Raw genomic sequence first — 24,862 nt, 5'->3', positions numbered from 1 at the left:
CCACTCATCCATTAACACCATCCTGCCCCACAGAACTTTTTCAGCAAGAAAAAAATGAATTGTTAAACCACCTCATCAGATGTTTTCTGCCAATTATTATTTCTAATAAATTTTAAAAACGATTGACATTCATTTGTAGTTTGAAAAAAATATTTTAAAAATATTTGTTTTATTTTGTTAATAAAGTATTTTTATCTTTTTCACCACAAACATTTCATGCAGTAATTTAAAAAAAGACCAAAAAAAAGAGAACGTTTTTCACAAAAAAATATTGGGTTTAAAGAAGCATTTAAAACTATTTTTGATTAATGATTAATGATTTGTTAAAATGATATACAGTTTAAACTGTTGCATTATTTTGAGGCGACTGGGTTTCGGTCTCTCACCACATGCTGCAGAGTTTGGTACAAAGATTATGTTTTATTAGAAAGAAACAATATGCAGTTCATATATTTCAATGTACAAGCTCAAGGCTACAAATGAGTAAGAAAAAAAATAATAATCAAAGACACGTATGTACAAGAAAAAAAAACCTTTGCTGAGTCGATTGCGTATAAATATTTTTTTGCACCGATTAACACTTGAAATGAGTTTGTAGAAAATGATTCAAACAATAAAAACAACAACTACAGAAACAACAACATCATCTAAAACAAGTGAAAGTGAAATGACTCGTCAGTGTCCTGCACTGAACAAACCAACGAGGAAGAGGAAGAGGAAGAGGAAGAGGAAGAAACAGCGGTTCTCAACCTGCGGGTCACGACCCCACAAAGAGGTCGCGACGGCCGTGAGGTCATTTGACTTCAGATACTTCACGTGAGTAAAAGTCCTGAAACAATAAGGTGAAAATATTGAACTACATGTGAAAGTCTTGAATTTTCTACATAGTTTATCATCATCATATTTTAAAATGATCAAATTGTCGATGGATCAGAAGCTGTTTCCTGCTGAAGCTCCTGGATGTGGAGCTCGTTTCAACTACTTTACAATAGAGTTACTGTGTTCGTGAGACAAAATGATATTAGTTTTATATTTTTATTTCAAATGTTTTAGTCTTTGGTCTTTTTTAAATGAAATCATGTGAAAGTTTATGTGTAAGAGTTCACAAGCCAAATATTACTTCTAAATACTGAACTCAATAACTAGAAACATGAAAGTAAATTGTTTACAGTGATGAATCCTGGAAAGATCCAGGTATGTTTATATATTTGTTGTGAACTAACTATAGTTTAGTTTATAGTTTATATAAAATGAGTAACTGTTTGGGACGGCGTTCATTCTTAATAATGTATTGTATCTTTAAATCATGTTTTTATGTCTATGTCTAATTTTAGAAATGATTATACCTGTCAAATGAAAGTTTGAGAGAAAAAAAAAGTAGAAGATTTTTGAGCTGCAAAAATATTTATTATTTATTTAATATATATCTTTTTTTTTATTTAAGCAAAAATGCAAAAATATTTAATATTTATAGTTTCCAAATGTTCCAACACGTGACAGTGAACTGAGAATCTTTGGATTCTCATTAGACAAAACAAGGTCGAAATTACAAACAAGCATTTCTTTTGCCATTTTCTACCATTTAAAAGAACGAATCATCAAAAATAATAATATACCTGGCAGATTAATTAATCTGTTAAAGTTGCAGCCCAAAAATATCTCGTCTCCGAAACGTAGTAGATTAGAAGTATAAAAGTAGAAGAAACTGGAGTAATACTTGTAAAAGTTACTTTATCGAAGTGACAGTCTGTCTGTGAGCGAACATCGTCCCTGAACGTTACACCGATCGTCCCTGAACGCAGCACCATGTTTTATTTAGAAAAGCAAAGACAGAGAGAGAGAGAGAGAGAGAGACATGAGGTCGTCTCCTCCTGCAGGGTGACGTGTCGGCCTCTAGATGGCGCCCTGGAGCTGGTTCCTGCAGACGGACGCGTGACGGCGACTCGACCGTGACCTCGTGTCGGAGGAGCGACGTCAAGACACAGTGACACAGTTACGTTTCTCTTTTTTCTTCCCACGTGGAAACTGACTTTGAAAAAATAATCTTTTGTTTTGTCAATGAAGAAAAGTAGATTGGTGAAAACCTTTTTCATACGCCTGGTCGAGAAACTGACGCGTGAAATTTAAAAACCTGCGTGGAGCGATGACGAGACTTTAGCTTCCTCATCTTCCTGTTCCCTCTTCTTCTGTGACTGTTGAACATTTATGTGAGCGCACCAAACATTAATTTGTACTTTTATTTTTTGCAGGTTTTCTGTAAATGTGGTTCAGATCGACTTCCCTACAGGCGGCGGCCTGACAGACTCGACTTCAGGGCAAGAAAAGCCCAGAGTCCTTTAGAACGTCCATCGAGCTCCATCAAAGTTTACGACTGTGTCACAGAAAAAAATATGTAATTTATTTTGTGTGATGCAAAACTCTGGTTCACGGTCGGCGTGAGGGAAAATCAGTTGCATGTGTGGTCACACGATGAAAAGAGCAACATGGTTCATATGTGCGTCTAAAGTTACAGCATTAGAACATTTGAGTGAACTCTCCGCGGCTCGTGTTCGCTCTTCAAAACGCCGGAGGATCAGCAGCGTCCAGCCGAGATTTAAAAGAAACAGAAACATCTGGAATAGAAAACACCCGGCACACAGGAAGTGAAGAGCGTCTGCACCGGTGCCGTCTTGAGAACCAAGAGAACTCCCGACCTCGGGCCTCAAAAGAGAAGAGGCGAGAGCCGCTCACGTCGGCCTCGTCCACGCAGATCTCGTGACAAACTGTGCAAAAATAAATATGAGTATAGCTGCACGGGAGAGTCGCCACGTCGGAGGAAACATCGCTGGGTTTTTCCTGAGTTGATCTGAGTATCAATAAAAAAACGTAGTAAAGCATAAACAGAATTTCTGTTGAAGGACGTCGTCTCGTCCTCGTCTCCTCCTCCTCGAATCCGAGCATACAAACGTCTTTGTTCCCAAAAAAAAAAACTCCTCTTCATTTGTCAACAACAAGAAAGAAAAAAATGGAATCTGTTCATCTGATTCTCCGCGAGAAGACTCACACGTTTCTACAGCCGAAAAAGTCCATGCCGATGTAGCGAGGGTATCCCTCCAGAGAGTTCATGCCCACCGGGTCGAACTTCCAGTACTGACGTCCGCGGATGAAGTGGGCGTAGCCTGGAAGACAAGAGGCCGCAGAGGAGCTCACGTTATGGATTTTTAAAAACCTTTTTAAAAATAATCATTTTTGCAAGAAGACGAAGAAAATGTACGTACGGGAAACATCTGTTAGCAGAACGCTTTGGTGCAACGCACACGCTCATGTAATGAACACAGTGACGACTACGAAGGCATTTATCAAAAGCTATTTTGTCATAATTAGCATGTGAATTGCCACAACTGAGGTCACAGTGACCTTAACCTTTGACCTTTGACCAAATTCTGATCAGATCTCATTTGTGTCCAAGTGGACATTTGGTCCAAATTTCAAGAAATTTACTCAATAGAGTGGAAAATGATAATTAATATTACTTGAGTTATTCATGATTTGTCCATTTTCATTCAATTTTCAAATTTGAAAAAAGTGCAATATCTACCAAATATTGTGAATTTTTTTTTGAATTTGAATTAATTCTTCTGATTTCGACCGATTGTTTCTAAAACAATAAGTGACGTGACTGCAGTCGAAACAACGTGGCTTTAAATATTCAATACAAAGATTGAAAACCTTCTGTGGAACCTTTTGAAACCCTTGAATAAAAACTGTAAAAAGTTTCCGTTCTTTCGCCGAGCGTACCGTAGATGTCCCTGAAGGCGGCGTCCACGTCGTCGGGGATGCCGCTCCAGTCCTGCATGCTGCGCGGGTACGCCGACTCCACCCGCCGCTCGCGGGGGCTGAACCTCCAGTAGCTGCCCGACTTGAAGAAGTAGGTGTTGTAGTTGGAGTCGTGGCCCCAGCGCAGCGCCGCCTGGACCCCGGACAGCGACAGGCCCAGACTGCCGATGGACTCGGGCCCGCGGACCTGCATCTCGGCATCGAACACCCAGTAGCTGTCGCCTGCGGAGACGGACGGACACAGTTTTGTGTCTTGTTTTCTTTTAGGTCGGCTGGAAACAACCTCGTTGATGAAGCGAATCCAAGTCAAGGAAACTTTTTATGAAAATGAAAAAACCCAAAAGCCAATCGTACAGTTCACGTCGCCTCATATTTCAGTTTCCTGCTGAACAATGTGACTCACAGAATCTATATGATGTTGACATTTTAATCCTTTTTTTTTCAGAATATCAGCAAATACCAGTGAGGACGAGCTCGGCCACGTCCTGGTTTTAGTGAAACACTTCATCGCTGTATCATCATTTCTTTTGTTTTGTTACACTTACGCTTTACACTTCCCTACGCGCGTCTGACACTTTCTGTTTCTCCTGCCCCGACACGAAAACCGCCATGACAGCAGCTCAAACGGCCTCGCTCACCTTGAAAGAACCAGATATTCCCCGACTTGTCTTCAAAGGCGGCGTCGATGTTGTCGGGAATCCCCCTCCAGTGACGGGACGCCAGCGCCGGGTAGCCGCTCTCCAGATGGCCGTCCCTGATCCGCCACACGTACCCCGACTTGAAGAAGAACAGCTCGCCGCGGATCATGGACACGGCATCAAAGTCCGTCTGGCAGGCGTCGGGCTGGAAACAAGACACGCGACATCACTTGTCTGTTTCCAAACGCAGCGGGATGAAGTGATGAAGAGGCGTTTGATTGCCTGAAGCGATGCCAGAAGTAAATCAGAGCTGGGTCTTCGTGTTTGACTCGGTTTAAGATCCAGATGAAGATCGCGTTCGCCCGCCGTAAAGGCATCACAAGGAATTTGAGGGTAAAAGCTCTCGGCAACAAGTTTTACAAGAGAGAGTGGCGCCTCTGACTTTTGTCTTTGACCCTCATTTAAGATCTACGGCTCATGTTTCAAAGTCACTGTTCAAGTCTTTAATGACCACAGGAACAACTTCCTCTTAAAAAGACTAAGACCTCGTCAACAACAAATGAATTGATCTTACAAATTACTCCAGTGAGCAGCAGTTTAAAGAAAACGGAAACTACAAATTGTCGATACTGTGCAGTTTAAAAAAACACAACTTTTCATCCAACAGTTTCTGATGTTATTCACTTTAAATGTATACGGCAACCTCACGGTGGCGCTAGATTCAATTATATTCATCTTTATTTGTATAGATTAGGATGAAGGATTGAATTTCGCCATAGGTCGTCACGGCGAGGGCCTCGGACGAAAACTCTGGATTTTTATAACTTTTCATCCCATAAGTGTTTGGATGAAACCCACCGAATTTGAAGTTGCTCATGTAAATCTAAAGGAGGAGTTCGTTAAAGTACAAAACGTGTAAAATCTAGATTAGATTCAATTACATTTGATTTGGTGGATGAAGGATCGAGATTCACCAGGTCGTCACGGCGAGGCCCTCTGAACAAAACTCTGAATTTTTATAACTTTTCACCCCATAGGTCTTTAGATGACACACACCAAATTTTAAGTTGCTCATGTAAAATCTGTAGGAGGAGTTCGTTAAAGTACGAATTGTGTAAAAAAGACAAAATAATATACTTTGGAACAAAAGACAAAAAAAGTACTTTGTTGTTGTACTGTTGGTTATAGAGCGTGTCTCCAAGAGGCCTTTTTGAGGCTACAGAATACACCTGCCTCCCAAATTTCATACTTGCGGGATAAAGGCAATTTTGGGGAGGGCCAGTGTGCGATGGAAAAACAAACGTGGGGAGCCAGAAAGATTCAACCTCTGGGCACCATGAATGTCTGGAGCAAAGTAAACTCGTGTCAACGCCTCGTCAGGTCCACTCACGTTCGTGGGGATCTCGTTGGTCTCGGGGTGGGACGGCGGCGGCGGAGGCGGCGGCGGTGGCGGCGGCGAGGGCAGGACCTGCGGATGAGCTCCGTACAGGAACTGGATGCCTCGCTTGTCGTCCTCGCTCAGCCTCAGCGGGTAGGAGAAGGTGTAGTAAGCGGACATGATGGCGCCCGGCTCGCGGGAGTGCTGCAGGCCCAGGACGTGGCCGAACTCGTGGGCCGCGACCTGGAGGAGGTCAGTACCTGCAGGAGGGAGGGGAAGAAGACATTTTTTCATGTCAGGACAGACATTTCCAAAAGAAAGAAATGTTCGTTGAACGCCTTTCTCTCTCTCACCCATGTGGTTTCCGAGCGTCCACGACTCGTCGTAGTCGAAGTGAACGTCGCCCTGTCGGTGAGTTCTGGGGAAGAAGGCGTGAGCGAGGATCCCGCCTGGGCCGTCGAACGGGAGGCTGTCTCCGTGCCAGTACCTGCAGGTTCGTAAAACAAACACACGTCTCAACATAAATCTCCGATGATGAGTCAGACGAGAAGACAAACGCTCCACGGTGACGGATCGATACGTTCGTCCGCCAATTCTTTGATCAATTGGTTGATTCTTTGAACTTGTTTTGTCCGAATGTACAAGAAAACACGCAAATATTCACTTTTCGAAAAAGAAAACTCATTTTTTTAAGTAAGATTTTTTTTAAATTTAATTTTGTTTTATTAAAATTTTGAAATAAAAATGCAAATTTGGAAAAAAAAATCAAATTTGGAAAAATATAAAATATTGTGAAATGTATTGATTGAAAGGGGGGAAAAAAAGTAACTATGAATGTTCACCAGAGCTTGTTTCGTTGGAAACTAACAAGACAACAAGCAAATATTCACTTTTCCCCCCAATTTTTGATTGGAAAAAAGCATAAATTGTAAAGTGATTATCAAAATTATTGCCGACTTCCTCTTTCACTTGTCTAAAGGACTAATCAGCTGATTTGACAAGTCAGATGTACAAAAGCCTTAGATGAATTGATTTCATGTTGTTATCTTACCAGCTCCTTAAACGTCCTGCTTGGGGTCTTGGGAGATGTTTATAGTAATAATTCATCTATTCTATGTTTTACTCACGCAGCATTTTCACATTTCCAATTTTCCAAATTTTCACACACAGTAAAGACTCATGAAGTTTTGTTAGTGTAAATTCAACGAGTTCACAACAATAATGAGATATTTTTTGTTTTTGTGGAAGTTATACATTGTCCTTGGGATCTTTGTGCAGCAGAACAAACAATGACCGAGTCTGTGACGTGACGAACAATAGAGCACAAATCAAAAACAAACTGAGCAACATAAAAGAGCATGAAGTCATTTTAAAAGATGATAAACAGATGAAACTGTGGATTTTCTTTATTCTTATCGACTCTTTGTTGCTCAACTTATCTCCTGTTTCCATCTTTCTGGCTCCGTGAAAACATTAGTAACAAACGATCTTTGTCCACATAAGATTTGGTTTCTTCATTTTGCTGCTCCAGAACTTTTAAGTACTTATATATAATTTTACTGTGATGTAGTTCTGGGAAATTATAAACGTAATAAATAGTTGTTGATATCATCACTACTGGTTTTACATTCTACATTTATTTTGACTTTTTATTCTTTGTAAAATAAAAAATGTGATGGGGTGCAGGTGTTTTCACACGTAAAATTTAGTTTATGAATCATAAATTCCTCATTTACATCCTTTCTACTTTATTAAAGAAGTTGTATTTGATTTCATTTCCCTCTCCCACCTGGTGAAGTCGATGCGGATGTCGGCCTTCCCGCTGTGGACCTCGGTGAAGGTGAGCGGCGTGACGTCGCTCCAGATCTGCAGCGCTTCCTGGAAGACGCGTCGGACCTTGTCCTCGCCCATCTGCCACGGGAACCGGACGATCCTGCAGCCGAGGGAGGGAAGGTGTCAGCACACACACACACACACACACACACAGAGGACGTACAGTAGCAGGGACCACCGGCCTCGCTCGCTCGCTCTGCCTCCCTCTAATCTAAGATCTGCCGCCCTGTCAGCTCGGGGAGGTTCGCTGTTTCCCCGACTCCCTCGAGGCCTCGTCGCCCGTCGCCGCCCTTTTCCTCTTTGCCATGGAACCACCCAGCGTGATAACTGGAGAGGAACCTCCTCGTCTTACCAACTGCACATAAACGCGTCATAAATGATATAGAGCAGTCGGCTGAATCTGGCATCGAATCAGAGAGTTAATGTTGCGGTAAAAAATTGAGAAATAAATCCTCACACGTCTTGTTTGGGATAAATCAACCGCAGCCCGACATGACAGGGCGACATCGTCGGCTCGTAATTAAGATGGAATTCAAGACGCTGACTGTGTAAAATGAGATTGATAATTTTTGCAGAAAAGGGCCACGAGTTCGAATCATGACACTCTCACGTCGGCGTGAGCGACGTGACGCTACGCAGACAGTTAGCTTAGCATTAAGACTGGAGACTGTTTCACCTAATGACCACAATGTCCACAATTAACACAAATAAAGTTAATATCTGTTTGTTATGTTTTAGCTGTACAAAATCCAAAGTGTTGTAATGAAATATGTTGTGATGCTAAGCTAGTATCCCGAGCTCAATGAGTGTTTCAGACCTTGATTAGGGCGGCAACTGAAGATTATTTTCATAATCGATTAATCGGTCGATTATTTTCTCAATTAATCAATTAGCTGTTTGGTTCATTAAATTTTGAAAAATGTCGATTATGTTTCCCAAAACCCCCTAAATGATGTTTTTTCTTTTGTCCACACACCAAAGATATTGAGTTTACTGTCACAGGGGAGCAGAGAAACCAGAATATATTCACATTGTGAATGAAGTCAGAGGATTAGGACTTATTTTTTCATCAAAATAGTTGCAGATTTATTGAGTAGTCAATTACTAATTGATTAATCGAGTAACTGTTGCAGCTCTCGTCTCGATAGGCTCAGGAAACATCACTGTGTGTCGTAGACAATGTGACTATTTTGGCTAAAACCCCAAATCTCCAAAATAAGAACAAATGAGTTTTTTACAGTGATTTTTTTTTAACCTGCTTTTTCTGGCTCGCAGCGGTTGCTAGGCGACCAGCTCAGACTCCGTCTGAGATATTCTGACATTCAAAATAAACAAATTGTCACTTTTGTTAAAAGTCATTTGAACGGGAATAAAAACGCTAATTACGGAGCTTTATCGATTATCTGAACTGTTCCTTTAACCAGCAACCGCGTCTCCTTGACGTGAGCCCAAGTAGCTAAAGGGACAGTTCAACATTCATGAAAATACGCCGATGTGTATTGAGTGAGAGACGAGGAGACTGAAACGTCTCGTCAGTGTGAATCTGTCGGGACTTGTTCAGTCTGTCCAACACGCTGCCAGCTGCTACTGGGGAAGGCAGGGATTTGGGTTTTGGCACAATCATTCCAAACCTGGCAACCGTGGCAACCGTGACTGTTCAAAAAGAGAATCTCTTAAAGAGATAAGACGCAGACTTTTGAACTTTGGACGACACACGTCAGTCGTTTCCTCCTGCAGCAAGACTTTCAATGATGAGTTGGGTCACATTGTCCGGACTGACTCCAGGTCTGTAACTCCACACACAAATGTGACACTGACAAAATAAAAAGTAGAGTCTCGGTATCAAAAACATCGTTTCTGTTTGATCAACGGTGTGAACTCGAGCAAACGCTGAGGGGAAAAAAGTCTGCAAATATTTGAGTTCACGTTTGCACAAAAGAGATCTTTTCTCAGTGCAAAGTTCATGTAGCTTGAAATCCTCCGGATTAACACCTTTTTTTGCACAAATACCCAAGAGATTAAAAGATGAAAAACTTTATGAAATATGACTCCGGGGACCCACACGGCTGAATACAGCAGGTTTTTATTAAAGGATATTTCTGCTACGCTCAGAGTCCTGTTACAAGCTTCTTTAAAAACGGGCAATAAACGAGTTTATATATATTTTTTTATTCACATGAACATGAACTCTCGGACCCTTGGTTTATTTTTGTCAGTCTGTGATGTTCAGAGAATTTCAGGAGGAATTTTGGAATAAACTTTTATAATTTCCTTTTAAGATAAAACCAAATTCCTCTCAACCTTTTATTTATTTTTTTATTACTACCTCTGCTGCAGTTATGGTTTTCCGACTGCCCTGACTGGAAACACATGTTGTGTGTGCTTTCAGTTTATTCCTGGACTATTGATGCTAATGTTCAAATTGGTCTTTCTGCCTTTTGTCAGTGGAGTTCCCTCAGGATATTTTTTAGAACATGTTTGTTTTTTGTGGACTCCTGAAACATTTTCTGATTTGTTAACAAAAACCTTGATTAATACGAGACTTATGTTTAATTTGACAGCTACATCTGAAGGTAATGAAACTTCCATAGCATCTTTACATAGATGAGATGTGTCAGCAGACAGTTAGCATTAGCATTAGCAGTAGCATCCACGAGAGGAGGCAGGTGTGCCAGCAGAAGTAAGCGTTAGCATTAGCAGTAGCATCCACAAGAGCACGGCAGGTTTGTCAGCAGACAGTTAGCGTTAGCATTAGCAGTTAACATCCACGGGAGGACGGCAGGTGTGCCAGCAGACAGTTAGCGTTAGCATTAGCCCTAAGCATCCACGAGAGGATGGCAGGTGTGTCAGCGGACAGTTAGCGTTAGCATTAGCAGTTAGATAAAGTTTTATGGCTGAATCTCTCCGATGTTGCCTCTATCCATCTTGTTGCGCAACATTCTTCCACCGGCCAACTTAGGGTGAGCAGCTGCGGTGGGTGGGGCCTGTGTCATTTCCATATCATGAATATTCATAGTGTCAGAATTCCTCAGTGAGGGAGAGACAGTGCATGGTTTCAGACACATTTCAGAGGGTTTTTAAAAAGAAAAAATTAGGGGTAAACAATGTTTTTAACAAAATATTATTCATAGTAGATTATTTTCATATACTTTAAAAAGTGACTGGAGGGGCTCTTTAACAGCCGTCAGAACAACGCTACTCTCTCTCTCAGCTGACGCGGTGAGAGCGTCGTGTCCAGACTCGTGTCCCGAGCTCAAATCGCCTGCTGACGCTAAATGAGAAAGTAAACACGGGGAATCATTAGCGTAGCTCTGCTCTGTCAACGCTCAGATTCATTTAGAAGCCCACAAGACGTACAGACGGCCCCTGTCGGGTCATGCAGAGGTATGCTCTGACTTGGCGGGCCGTTGCCACGGTCGCAGCCGACCACATCACTTTTTTGTCAGGTGTCGATGTTGTGAGCGTTTTATTGCTCAGAATCTCGTTAGCGTGTGGTCGGTGCTGCTGATTAAAGCCCCCCCCCCCCCTTCGCTCTCTGCTTGTCTTAATATACTGTTAAGTTAAAGAATGACCACAATGAGCGAGACCCCAGGAGACACAGACAGAGAGGCAGCAGCCACCAGACGACTGCCAGACGCCCGGTGGTGCCGAGGCCTCAGATAAAAGAAAACCAGCCCCCCCCCTTTTTTTTTAAATAATCATAATTTCAAGACATAATTTCCTAAGTACATTATAAACACTGCCTTTGTAAAAAAAAAAAAAAAAATCCTGCCTGCCTGCAACAGTCATCATTTTATCCACCAGTTGTTGTTTTTTTACAGCTGCAATAACAGATTGTAATCACTGTTTGGCCAGCACACACAATACGGAACACAACACTGACATATCATCACTTTGGTTTCAGTCATAAAAACAACGCAACTATTAATTTGGAACGCAACTATTAATTTGGAGACATGTTTGTCTCCATCTCATAAAGTTTAATATCCCAACTCTGTTGTAGCTCTGTTTTTGGTCTCCTCCACATCCTGAGGTAAATAGTTGGCTCTTTAGCCGCTAAATGCTCCTCTATGTTCAACGGGTCCTTTAACTTAACATTTGCTTAAATATACAACATATTTTTATATTTATCGTTACACTCTTCTTTTTTTACCCCACATCACAGAAGGAATTGGGGCAGCGGGTAACATACTCCTAATGGACGAGTGTGGTAAGGCTACGTGGCGTTCAGTGATCAGTATTGCGTATGAGTGTGTGTGGGTGTGTAGATCTACAGATCTTTACCTGTAGGTGAGGTCTGTCTTGTCCAAGCGTCCCCCGTAGAGGACGAAGCGCCGCTGGCGGTGTTGTCCATGGTGGTGTACCCCCTTTTGGGCTGGGTAGTCCGGCACGCCGCAGCGAGGTCGGTTCCACATGTTGGAGTTGGTGTTGTTCGGCTGACTCGCCTCCTTCACCGAGTCCTGAGCGTGAGGAACTTTTCCCCTCTTCTTCAGGTCGGGGAACTTCTCAGAGACCTGGAAGGACAGCGGAGTTAATTTAAACTTCTTTGATGGTGTTATTAGTTTACCACTGCCTCGAGATAACAATCTGTATGATGATCACACGTCATTTTAAGACCAGATGGGTGCAAGTGCATTTAGCGTGGGTGCTAGGAGGGAAAATGTCAACTGTTTGTCTGAAAGTAGCAAAGAAACTTGTTTGGTTACACTCTGTACCAGGCGTGAGATAGAGCGTCTGTGGGGCTATTATGAGGATATTAATATTAATAATGTTATAACTAATTTAGTTGCTATTGATCCTCTGGGGCACCATAAATGCGTGTCCCACATTTCATGGCAATCCATCAAATCGTCTCTGAGATATTTCAGCCTGGATCAAAGTGGTGGACCCAGTGACCGAGCAACACTGCCACCAACAGGGCAAAAAAATAGGACACGATTGAAGAAGTGAAAAAAAATAAGAAGGAAATAAAAGTTGCAAGAAGGATAAGTCCTAAAAGAACAGAAAGAAAGTCCTGAGGCAGACGTGCTGCACAGGAACCAGCATCTCATTTTGAACTCTGAGGTTATTGACAGCACACGCTCATATTTAGGTCAACAAAACAACTAGTTTGCCCCAGTTTAGGAGACACTCGGTCCCAGAGTGTCCCATCATCGTGGATGCCCCCTCTTCCCACAGAGGAAATGGCTCTTCTCATTTCCACAAAAGCAAATTACAGAGGAGAGCCGCCCCCACCAGCACCTCCTCATCTGCCTCAGGCCTCAAGCCTCCAGACCAAAATCCCACATTTGCAGCGCAGCTTCAGTTACACACAAAGTGATGTGCATTTCCTTTTCCACTGCCCGTCAGAAAACAACCTGTGGGAAGAGACGCTATCGATATATTGTAGAGACAAAACAAATGACCTCTATCATCGGATCCTACTAATCTTCCCACAGCTTCTTATGTAATCTCTCCAGGGTCTCCAGGCCACCATCACGCTGAGCTTTGACCTCAGGATCCTTTTGCTGATGTTGCCCTTTTCTGAATTATCCATGGGCCAGTATCAGGGTGGAGGGAGGTTCTGCATGAAAAAAGTTTTAATTATTTACAATATTACTACCATCCTTAGTCCAGATGTTTTTTCTTCACTTTTCAGCATCAGCCGTCATGTCGTCCATCCTTACAGTCTATCAATGCTACACAATGACAAGTGATAATATCGTGGTAATTCAGGCAGACAAGTTAGAACCAGAAACAAAAGAGAAAGAAGAACATGAACGTGCTGTATTGCTAACATTGCGCCTGGTCACAGGCTCTAGCTAACCCAGCTTGTAAAGCTAATAATGTGTTGCTAATGTGAGATAAACCTTGGCCCTGATCACCAGCTCGGACTTAGCTACCTTAGCTTGAACAGCGTGTTTCTAACGTTACATAAACTTTGGTTCCTGATCACTAGTTCTTAGCTAACTCAGCTTGTAAAACGCTGATGATTAGCTACAACCAGTTTCTCTTCTGATACCAGTCGTAATGCTACCAACAAACGAGGGGTGTCAATCTGAAATTATAAAAAAAGCTCTTGTTCACCTGTAGGTTCCTAAAACCATATTAAACCTCACAAAGAGTCCTGAAGTGTTGTAGTTCAGGTCAAATACAGTATCGTTCCTTCAAATCCAGACTTTTTTTGTTTGCAAATTGTACAGAGAGCTAAATTATTATATGACAATATTGAAAATAACAAGTCAAAACAATTCAAGAGATAAGGCCTCTATAGGTTGATGTCGCCTCATGTTTACAACTAATCTATAAAACATGAAACGTACTAAAACTGAGCGTTACAGGCCTTGACGAGTACACGACCCAGGAGGAAACACTCTAAACCGATCAGACATATCCACTGTCGGCATTATTGAACCAAAGATTGGGAGGTCAACCAGACAAAGGCCGAACCCTGATTCACACCAGACCTATGAAATATAGAATAATTGACACAGGCTGTTTAGTGGTGAAGGTTGAGAGGTGTTTTTTGTTGTGTTCCCTCTCTGCGGGACTCGGATCGCGTCGTCGTACGTTGTAAGTTATGGGGAACAAAACGCAGCAGGATTGGAGGAATGTGCCCCAGACTGCGGAAAACACCGTGACTGATGGGTCTGGATCGCAGAACAAACACAACACACCTCTAACAAACAGCCCTCTCGTCCGACCTCTGCACCTCCTGTGCTTCACTTTGTTTAGAGGAGATTATTCCGACGCACAAAGCACTTACTCACACGTCCTACAGTTTCATCTAAATGGCTGGTTCGTGTTGTTATGAATGAACTGAAAGAGCCGGCGGCGCCCGAAACTAAGCTCCCGACAGATTTTTAAAGGCGTCCTGAGAAAAAGAAGGTTATATTTTTGCTAAAAAATGTGTAGGGCCTGTGTGATGCTGTGAGTTTGCTCTCTTTGCTCTGTTATCTCCCTGCTGTCGAGACTCACGTCACCAAGTTCAGAAAAACAACAAAAGCCTCATCAAGGTGCAGTACAGCAGGTCTGAAGCGTATCAGTGCGAAGGCATATGACGAGAAACTCCTCGAAATCATTACCAGCGTAGAACTCAATCTGTATTTGATTGCTTTTGTTGACAGAGCCTACACCAGTCCACACATACTGAAGCTTCCAGAGAGGACACAGAGTTCATGTCCTAGGTATCGTCAATGAGAAGTTAGGGATTTTCTATAGCGGAGTTAAAGCAAACAGTTATAGAAAAAATCCCCCAAAAAATGTTGGCTTTATCTTTAAATCAGACTTTTTTTGGAAGATCAATTAGAATTTGGAATTCAAAGCTTCAACCTTTTGAATAAATTCTAACCCAATCAGCGATTCGCATTGTTCTACTCTGCTACTATTTTCAGAAGTACTCTTTAAAAAAATAAAAAGTATAGATATCGGTTCTGATCCCGCCTCTGATATTACTTAGTTAAAAGAAACCCAACACTGACTGTTGGTAGAAGACGAGATGCGATGTGAACGACCGTGTTCACCCTGAGTAACTTTTTATTGACGCGTCCATCGTGACCTCGTCACTACAGCCACAGGAAGTCCCTGCTAGGTGACCCCTGGAGCGATGACCCCTTACTGACCCCCACCATTACCTATGTTTCTTTAACGGCATAATATTTTTTCTGTGTTAGAATCAAGACTTTCATCAAACACGACTTTATTGACCCCTTGTTCTAGGGGTTTGGGGCAGTTACCAGCTTTGTCCAGCCTCGGTCGTTTCTGGTTCTGGTTCTGGTGAGGACATGTTCAGTTCAACTGTGGTCTTTGCTGAGAGCCCTGGGTTTTGAGCTGTCAATCACCTGGTCACAAGCGAACCTCTGTCCCTCCCCGAGCGAGACAGTTCAGACGGAAGCTGCCCGCTGCCTGATCCCAATCAGGTGACGGGGAGTGTCGGCTTTCAGGCTCGTAAAACTTTAGCTAATTCTAAGTGGTGGGTGGACCGGGGGGGCTCCTCTGTCATTTCAAAGAGCGAGATGGAGGGAAAAAAAAGAGGTTAAACGACTGACCCCACCCCCCCACCTCCCGCCTGTGTGTCAAATGGATTGTTTGACCCGTCTGACCCCACGGCACGGTTACACCCTAAATGTTCCTGATTCCCAGCAGGCTTCACTTCAAAGTTCAAGGTTAAACCCAAACAATGGATTAGCTCCATCTAGAATATTTTGCAGGTTTCCTCCTTCTCTTATCAATGGACGTACGACAGAGTTAACAAAGTCAGGCTGGTGGTTGACTCTCTTCCTTTGGAAAAAACATTCTTAAGTATTCTTAAAATATTTTACAAGGAGGTTTTTGTTTTGGCTCCTGTCCATTTTTTATATGAACGTATCTCCAAGAAACTTGGTGGAAGGATGGAACATGGGCCAAATAAGAATCCATGAAATTTGGGGGGTTGATCTGGACCAAGAGGCATAACAAGGGATTTTCTTTTATCACTTTCTCTAACATTGTGCAATATATATTCTTTTAAGCTTAAACTGGTTTCTCAGGAATAATTCATGGATCTTGATGAAAAAAAAAATCAGGCATATTTACTGGACTGATTCTATGAGTGTGTAAGATTTGGTGCGCCTTGATTTGAACTGGAATGAACTCTACTGGGTTCCATCCTAGAATCTCACTGGACAAATGAATTCCCTCGCTCTCATGTACGTTGCACTGAATCTGTCTCTCAACACTTCCTGACTTCCCTCTCAGCTCCAGGTCGATGGATTCCTACAGAAGAGATACATATTTAATACACCTTGGAAGTTTGAAATGGTGCGTTTGTTGGAGGCTGCTTTCAGTGGCAGATTCATTTGGTGTTGGACATTGGACGGTATCTTGAATCTCATGTCTTATCTACAGGTCAACAGCTGAATGAGTCGACTCTCTGACTCAGGTGTGTTCAGGTTACAGCTTCATGCGTTTATTTTAAATCTGAGACGCAGCTGCAAAAGGAAGCTAAAGGGGTTAATTCAGGGTTTTTTGTTTCCACTTGGGGGAGCTTGATACCGCGTCCGTGAGTCAGCCGGTGAGACTTCGGTCTTGTGGCTGTGCTTGCGTGTTCGTGTGTAATCTCAGAGCAGACAATGGAAATCCTGTCAGGAGACGGTGTGACGACGTTTGAGGGAGAGAGGGGAAGGAAAAAATTCCCCTCCAGACAATTAGTCTGTCACTTTCTGCTGAGAGAGCAAGAAGCTGGGCGATGAAATACGAAACTCCCCAAAGAGCCTGAAGGCCTCACGGAGGCTTGTTCATGCTGGGAACATGTGGAGGGGTTTGTGATGGTGGCAGTGAACGTGGGAGGGGGGGCGGGGGGGGGGGGGGGGGGGGGGGGGGGTCCATTACAAGTATGGACACATCTAGCTTCTGGTTACAGTGATGACAAGATGTGAGGGAAGCGGCGGCGCAGGGGATCTGACAGTGGTATTCAGAGAGCGTGTCTGGACACGGTGCGTCTGAAGAGCGTCTCCAGTCTGACAACAATCCCACCCGCCTCCGTCACCCCCGTCACCCCCCGTCAGGTCACCAGCAACCTGCACCGAGGAACCTCAGACCGAGTTCACATCTTCTACTTGAGGAGCGACAACCTTCATCTAAAACCTCGGAGCCAACGGTGGCAGCGATCAGGTGCAGCAACTCAAGTACTGCACTTGAAACCAGTAGCAGTTGAACCACAGCACAGTGACGATGTTTCTGGTTCTTCACTCACTTTGTCCCATTTTGTGAGACTTTCTCCTCTGCCTGCACAAAATTTGATTTATTAATCTCTACCCCATTCATTCCTCCCATCTCTCTCTCTCTCTCTCTCTCTCTCTCTCTCTCTCTGTCTCTCTGTCTCTCTCTCTCTCTCTCTCTCTCTCTCTCTTTGATTACACAAAAATCCTGAGTTACAAAACTGAACGCAGGACGTAACTTGTGACGGTCGCTGCTCCCAAAAACTTGCTAGATGAATCCGCTGCTGAAATTAGTCCCAGACAAAAAGCTAAGTTTTCTCCTATTTGAGTAAAGACAATGTCAAGTAATGTAGGAAATTACTGACACTGGAAACTAACGATTGTTTTCAGGCAAAAATAGTGAAAAACAAAAAGCCCTTTGCATCTTCTTAGAGACCAAAACCCAGCAGCTTTTTCTTTAAGATTTTATATTTCAGATCTTCAGTTAGTGAAGTTTTTTGTTCTCTTATAGAATAATGACAGCTTTCTCATTTAAAAGCCTTGTTTTTATACCAGCATGATATTGTAGATGTGTTTATGTAGAGTTTTATTTAAACCCAATCCAATAAATATATATATTTCAAACAATATACACATTTTTGGTAAAGGATCACCAACACTTGGGTAAAAGAAAATGTTTCAGCGGTCACACAACACACAACATGTGTTTTCAGTCAGCGCAGTAGGAAATCGATAACTGCAGCAGAAGTAGAAAGAAAAACGGTTGAGAGGAATTCGGTTTAATCTTAAAGGAAATTATAAAAGTTTATCGAAAAATTCCTCCTGAAATTCTCTGAACATCGCAGACTGATGTGGACTAAAACAAACCAGGGAACTGAGATGCAGGTGATGCTGCTTCTAACAGGACAAATCAGAAGTAGTCGGAGGCTTTTTCATCGTCGTGGCGACCGTCTAATCCTAGTAAGAGTAAAATCCCAATGAGAGGAAGTAAGTCATAAGTGAGTGTTTACTGGAGGAGACAGATAAGGTTTGAATTTGAAGGGTGTGTTCTCCCCGACGACACAGGTACAAAGGATTTGCTTACAGGGAGAGGATTTATTCTGCCAGATACTTTGTTATCTGCCTTTTTTAATCTCCTCATCCGATAGATCGTCAGAAGATCAGAAACACCCGGTGGTCGAAGGTGACACACATGCATCTGGGCATCTGCCTGAATCTCTTTATCTTTTCCTGGCACAACCAAACTTCTTCCGCTGCTTCCTCAGACTCGCAGATGTTCTGTCCGTCTGGCTGCAGGATGACTTACTGGTGATTTCACTGATGGTTGTGATTAATCAATGAGAAGAACACATTCCCAGGGGAGCAGTTAGTTCCTGGTGAAGTCAGGACCTAACAGTCATGGGGCCTCGAGTGTTCAACCAACTTCTTTTAGATTTTAAAACCACTGCATTTACTGCAGCACCGAATTTAATATGTCAATAGATTTTCGGATGATTGACATTAAATTGGGTTTAGACATTCAAGCCCCTGTCGAGATGAATTGCTACTTACTTTGATGGTTCTCTCAGTTTTTTATCTACAACCAGGCCAATACCGAGTATCTGCAAAAGGTCTAACATTCTAAACAGCACACTTTTTGCCTGTTTAAGCACAAGAGATCCAACCAATCAGTGCTGCAGTAGCATTTAAGCGGAGAACCATCCGGGTCGGCAGCCTTGGTAGGGATGGACTGGATGAACCGCCCACCAAGGTTTCAATAAGTAAGTACTGTCCAGTTCTGATGTGCCTGATGCTATTAGACGCTAACCTCAGCATTGTGGTTCACGAACAGTCGCTTCTTGATGCTGTCACACTTAAAACACGCCTCTTCACAATGATTAGATGTCGATCGAATGCCGTTTAGAGATGTCTGTGAAGATTCTCATTGGTCCAGGTACAAGGGTGTTGAATCAGGAGCAGCTGGACTTGGTTGAATGCGGAAAGCCACAAAACGAGCAACCAAGTCCAGTTGCTCCTGATTCAACAACCTGGTGGTTGATTCGAGAGGCGTTATTTCTGTACGTTGACCTATTTTTATGACTAGTTGCCTGGTTAAAGTTAATGCAACCCGGGCTGGGGCTAGCTGGTTAGCATGCTGAGTTTAGTAGAAGCAGAGATGTTATGGGAAATAGAAGCAAAACAAGAATTAAAATGTGCGTGGCCTTCCACCACTGGAGACTTGGACTAAAGGAATGAAGACTGGTAAGTAAACAGCTGCTACTGCTAACGTTGGCTATGTAGCAATAGCACCTTTAGGGGTAGCGGAATAGCTAGCAGTCTACATTTGGAGATGGTGTCCCCATTCTTGACCCCATCCGCTTACGGTGAATGGGGATTTTTGACTGATTCCTCAAGGAAACTCTCCAGTTGATGAAAACCCAGATGACGGCTATAACTTCTCCGGCCGCCATCTTTGTTCGGGTCGAGAGGCGGAGACGCAATCTTGTGGAATCCATCGGGCTGCAGACCTTTGCCAACCCTGAGACTCAGTGATGTGCACTCTAATGAATTCAAGTGCCAACACCATCCTGCCAACCTCACCCCGTCCTGACAGGGTGCACCGAGTTAGCGGAATCACCTCACCTGTAAACAACATGTTCGACGTTAACCCCCCCCTCTCACCTCGTAACGCAAGGATCAGGACCCGTCCGAAGGTCCCCCCCTCATGCCATCCAACAAAAGCGTGTGATTAACTGATGGAGGGGCGCATGTCCTTTTTAGCAGCACCCCTTCTTTGTTGTGTCTCTTCAGCCGCTCGCAGTCCGGCGCAGCTGTGACCTAGATCCGCTCGCTGGGAACCCAGAGACCAGCTCTCATGTCACCTTTGCTCTCACGGTTCCCCAGCCAATCGCTTCGCCCCGAAGACATCAACATGATGGGACACAACAGAAACGTAAGCCGAGGGTTTTTCACCGCAGAGGGAAAACAGGCCCTGTGTGTATCCCACTGTCATGGCGGCCTCAGACTCCGAGGCCTGCCCGGGCCTGTGTAATCGCTCGCTCTTTTGTCAGGAAAACACAGGAACAAATTGACAAAACTACAGATTAGGATTTGACCAGCAGACATAACAAAAGGCTGCTCAGTCCCAGGTGCTACATAGTTCTGATAATGCGTCTGTGTGGAGATGGTTTTCAACCCATCAGATAATCATGTCGACAAAAGATGTGTCATAACAACACTGAGGCCTCATGTCTGATTGCTGTGAATGAAACCGTGGAAAAGTATTAAGTCGTCAAACCCAACGGAAGCATGAACTCATCATTTTGCAATTGTGCCTGTTAAGGTGGTGAGTGTCAGAATAGGTCAAATTCAATGTTCTTGCAACTCCTCCTTATCATTGCAAATTTGACATCTGCCAGTTTTGTCCAGTCCGAGTCCCCCGCCCCCCATTTTAGTCAAGACCTGAAGAAGCTCAATGTATCCATTAAAGGGGCAATTAGCAATTTTGGAGAAAGATTGTTTTTTGTTGATGTTTTGCACTAGTCGGGCCTCGAACCCGCAGCCTCGGGTATGGGGCACCGACGTGCCAACGACAGGCGCATCAACCTTCAACCGTCTTACAAGACTCTTCCACACAATCACAACCAGCAGGTCCAAGGACTCAAACCTGATCGACAGCCATCGACCAGCGAATCAGGTAGAACGATCCAAACTCGCTCTCGTCCTCCTCTGAAACTTCCAAGGCCGCTCTCACTATCACTCCCACATTCTTCCCTGTGAACTGCTTGTCCCACAGCTCTGTCTGTCTTGTGCTGATGGATTACTTATCTTTCTGTGTAAAGAGACAAACACGCCTTTTACTCTATCATTACAGTCCGAAATGTTTTGCTCCAGGAAGTTGTCAAAGGGAAGGAACTGAATTACTGTTGTCGGCCGTAAACCAGAACTGACAACAGAGAGACGGAAACAAAATATGAAGACAGCAGTAGGAGTGAGACCATAAAACAAAAACTATGACATTACGTTATGAAAGCAACCAAAGCACATGACTGTGACAGTGTCTGCACAAGTGAAACACGTGGCCCCCTGACGCCGCCATGACGACTCTACGTGGAGGACCCCCTCTCTTTTATGGTGTTGTTGACAAAATGCCTGTAAGGACCTGTTATTACTGCTTCCTGCCCCACAGACAGACAGACAGACAGACAGGCACACACAGACAGACAGACACACACACAGACAGACAGACAGACAGACAGACACACACAGACAGACAGACACACACACAGACAGACAGACAGGGGAACTTGCAGCATTTATTTTCTCTTTCCTCCCCAGAGGATCAGACCCGCAACACGCACACTGTCATCGTGCGTCAGGCTGGGCCATAGTGCCAAGTCATGAGAACCTCGAGTGCTGAGCAGACAAAAAAAAGAAAAGGAAAATGAATCATAATAAATAGTGATGATAGTAATTTCTTCAGAGTAGTAAAGGAGCAGCTCGCTCCCGGGGGCTAATTACAGTGACAGGTCAGCGCCTGCGCGCGCGTAAAATAGCCATTTTCCCCTTAATTACAACACGAGTGTCATTGTGGTGCGGACGATCCCCGAAGGGGAAGCGCGTGCGTGTGCGCGAGTGTGCACGCGCTCGGGTGATGGAGGTGTAGCTGCAGACAAGTGTGTAGAAACGAATTACTCATGCAGTCGAGTGGAGGTTATTAACTTTGGAGAGGACACAGCTGAGAACTGTTGTGCACAAGCGAGTGTGTGTGTGTGTGAGAGAGAGAGTGTGTGTGTGTGTGTGTGTGTGTGTTTGCAGGGGAGGAAGAATGAAGTAAGTAAACACTGCAGATAAGTTTCAAAATGCACAGGAACAAGAGGTTTTCCACGCGCGCAACAACAGTGTCACAGCTCATCCAAACTTTGTCCAAACCTGCTGCTGCTGCAGGGGGAAGTTCTATCGACCTGAACCAGCGTCCTCCTCCAAACTCACCGGTGCCCCTTTGGCGTAGCGGCCGGGTCCCCGCGCCGGGTGACACACCGCGCTCCTCGGGAGGCACTGCAGCGCCAGGACGCAGCAGCACACGAGCAGAGAGGAGGAAGACGAAGTCCGCATCCTGGCCGCCGCCGTCCGTCGGGACCGGAGCCGTGGTGGTGGTGCACGGGGCAGCGAGGCAGGAGTGTGTGTGTGCAGGAGCGTGTGTGCAGGAGCGTGTGTGTGTGTGTGTGTGTGTGTGTGTGCAGGAGCGTGTGTGTGTGCAGGAGCGTGTGTGTGTGTGTGTGTGTGCAGGAGCGTGTGTGCAGGGCGCAGCGCCGGGAGTCACACGGCTGCAGGACCGGGAGGCGACTTCTCTTTAAATAGACTCTGATTTCTTTGTTCTCTCTCTTCAGGTTTTTTTTCTCTTTTTTTTTCTTAACTGCCCCGGGGCTGACAATACCACCCGCTCCCACGTGACTCTTAACCGTTTCTCTGCCGCGTCAACACAAAACAGATGATGATGATGATGATGATGATGATGGTTGTTTTTCTTCTCCCTCCCACCTGCCTGTAACTTTTGATTTCATAAAGACTAATTAGAAATCCAATATTAAGGCCTGTCAGGAACTTCCTCATGGTTGAACAGCAGGATGCAGCAGGCATGCTGGCAACACTGCAGCTGCATATATGGAAATATTACAGGATTATTATAAGAGTATTACAAGAGCACAATCACCCACGGCAAAAAAACTAACCAGCCACCTACAAGTCTGTGTAAATCCTTTTCTACCAGGAGTATAATAAAATAGACGAGTCTTTGTTTAGAACGACACTCCACTGCAGATATGTGAAGCAAAAATAATAAAAATTTAATATTTTTTAAAATGTCACAAAAGTAAAAAAGTCTTGTAGTGTCATGCAATGACACCCTAGGGATGAAATTTAAAATTTCCAAGTATTTCAATTAGTGCCCAATAAAGGGTTATAGAAATACTGAGAAAAAATGACCTGATGAAAACAATTTTACAATTTTTTAAACTAAATGAAAACAAAGTATCGCAGGTAGAATTTTTTCAGACGGCTTCCAAAAGTGAAGCCAAAACATCCTGATCGCCCCCTGGTGGCTGGCTGCAGTAAAGGTCATAAGCTCCGCCCCCTCCTTGTTAGCAGAAAGAATATGGACCAAAGTTTAATAAAAATCAAAGTAGAAGTTAAATAAGTGCTTCCAAAGATTTGTGGTAGTTCTCATCACACTGATGTTTGTTCACGTTTTCATGTGTCTGATCAGTTTGTTTTTCATTAGTTATTTGAGGATATCAAAAAAATGGACGAGACATTATGATTGACAGCTGAGACTGACTCTCAAACACGTTTATTGACGTAACCTTGACACTGTGGCTCCAAACGATGGCAGCGCCAATATACAAGATATTTTAGTTTAATTTTTATACAGCGGGAGTAAGTCGTCCATCTTTATTTACAATTATTGGCTCAACATCAAACTTCTGCTCTGACGAAGTTGTGCTGGTCAGAGTAGTTTTTAAAAGATGGCTGAAACTCTTAGACATCGACTATCACCTCCCGGCAAGAAAGCACGTGTGGTGGCAGAGAGAGTTTTTCTTTAATCCTGATTTCACAATGAGATTTTGCACACTGCTCAGAATGAGATCCACGTGAGAAAATAACGCATTAAAAACCCTTAAAGCGTCCCCCATCGTAGAATGTAAACTTGCACGTGAAGTTTTCGGGGGAGTAACTGTTGAGATGCTGCACAGGAGTTCTTTTTTTTTTTATTCATTTCTGTTATTGTACAGATCAAACAAACAAGATATATAACGTGATGTTTAACGAGCTCTGCAGGTGCTGGATGCTGGATGTTTGAGCGCTGTGCTGTTTCCAGTCTGTTTCCAGTCTGTTTCCAGTCTGTTTCCAGTTAGGCCGCCCGCCGCCCGCTCTCTCCAGCTCTGCACTTAACGCACAGGCATGAGATTAATCAATCTTCTCATCTAACCCCCAGAAACAAAGGTCCACATGTGGCAAACGACTCCATTAAAAACGGTTAGAATCAAAGGGGGGGCACAGTGTGTGTGAAGAGTCGTCATATACAAGAAAGAGCCCCCCCCCCCCACAGGACTCACCTCCGTCCCTTTGTTCAGGAAATAAACTCTTTGTGAGTCAATTTCAGATCGTTTCTATAATTACAACCACTAATAGCAGCAAAGAATTCCGCTTTGCTTTCCCATGTAATGGCTGTCAGATTTACAAAAAGGCTTTTTTCGGACATGAAAAAAAAAGGGGGGGGGGGCTCTAATAAAATGTGAGTGTAATGAAAGAGAAAAGGGAATGGGCCTTAAAGGAGGGCGACACTACTCATTTCTGGATTGGAGACTGTTATTAATGTTACTACGTACAGAGGCCAATTAGAGTCAAAGCTGTCGCCGAATTGGTCCAACGTCAGCGGTTTCTCTGCCTTCACCCTCTTATTTAAGCTCTTAGTGTGTCGGGTGAAACCAGCTGCACGTTATTTTTCTCGGAGACTGGTCCACAAACAAGAAACGACTTTC

At 43.6% G+C, this 24,862-nt stretch overlaps 1 protein-coding gene across 2 annotated transcripts; it reads right to left on the bottom strand.

The window, feature by feature from the left end:
• Positions 1-358: 358 nt before the first annotated feature.
• mmp11a (matrix metallopeptidase 11a) lies at positions 359-22,722 on the bottom strand. 2 transcript variants are annotated; one of them, XM_035640969.2, is made up of 8 exons: positions 22,314-22,722; positions 11,950-12,179; positions 7,622-7,765; positions 6,186-6,319; positions 5,845-6,092; positions 4,455-4,659; positions 3,778-4,038; positions 359-3,158 (listed from the first exon to the last, which is right to left on the bottom strand). In XM_035640969.2, the coding sequence occupies exons 1-8, from the start codon at positions 22,434-22,436 to the stop codon at positions 3,040-3,042; spliced, it is 1,464 nt and encodes a 487-aa protein (XP_035496862.1). In that variant the 5' UTR covers positions 22,437-22,722; the 3' UTR covers positions 359-3,039. The 2 variants fall into 2 exon arrangements, with proteins under 2 accessions (XP_035496862.1, XP_035496863.1); XM_035640970.2 differs by having other exon boundaries at positions 360-3,158; positions 22,254-22,374.
• Between the last annotated feature and the right edge of the window lie 2,140 nt (positions 22,723-24,862).

The sequence above is a fragment of the Scophthalmus maximus genome, chromosome 19, assembly GCF_022379125.1.
Source record: "Scophthalmus maximus strain ysfricsl-2021 chromosome 19, ASM2237912v1, whole genome shotgun sequence".
NCBI classification, from domain to species: Eukaryota; Metazoa; Chordata; class Actinopteri; order Pleuronectiformes; family Scophthalmidae; genus Scophthalmus; species Scophthalmus maximus.
Note: the sequence above shows the minus strand (reverse complement) of the source record. Positions and strands in the feature narration are given on the sequence as shown.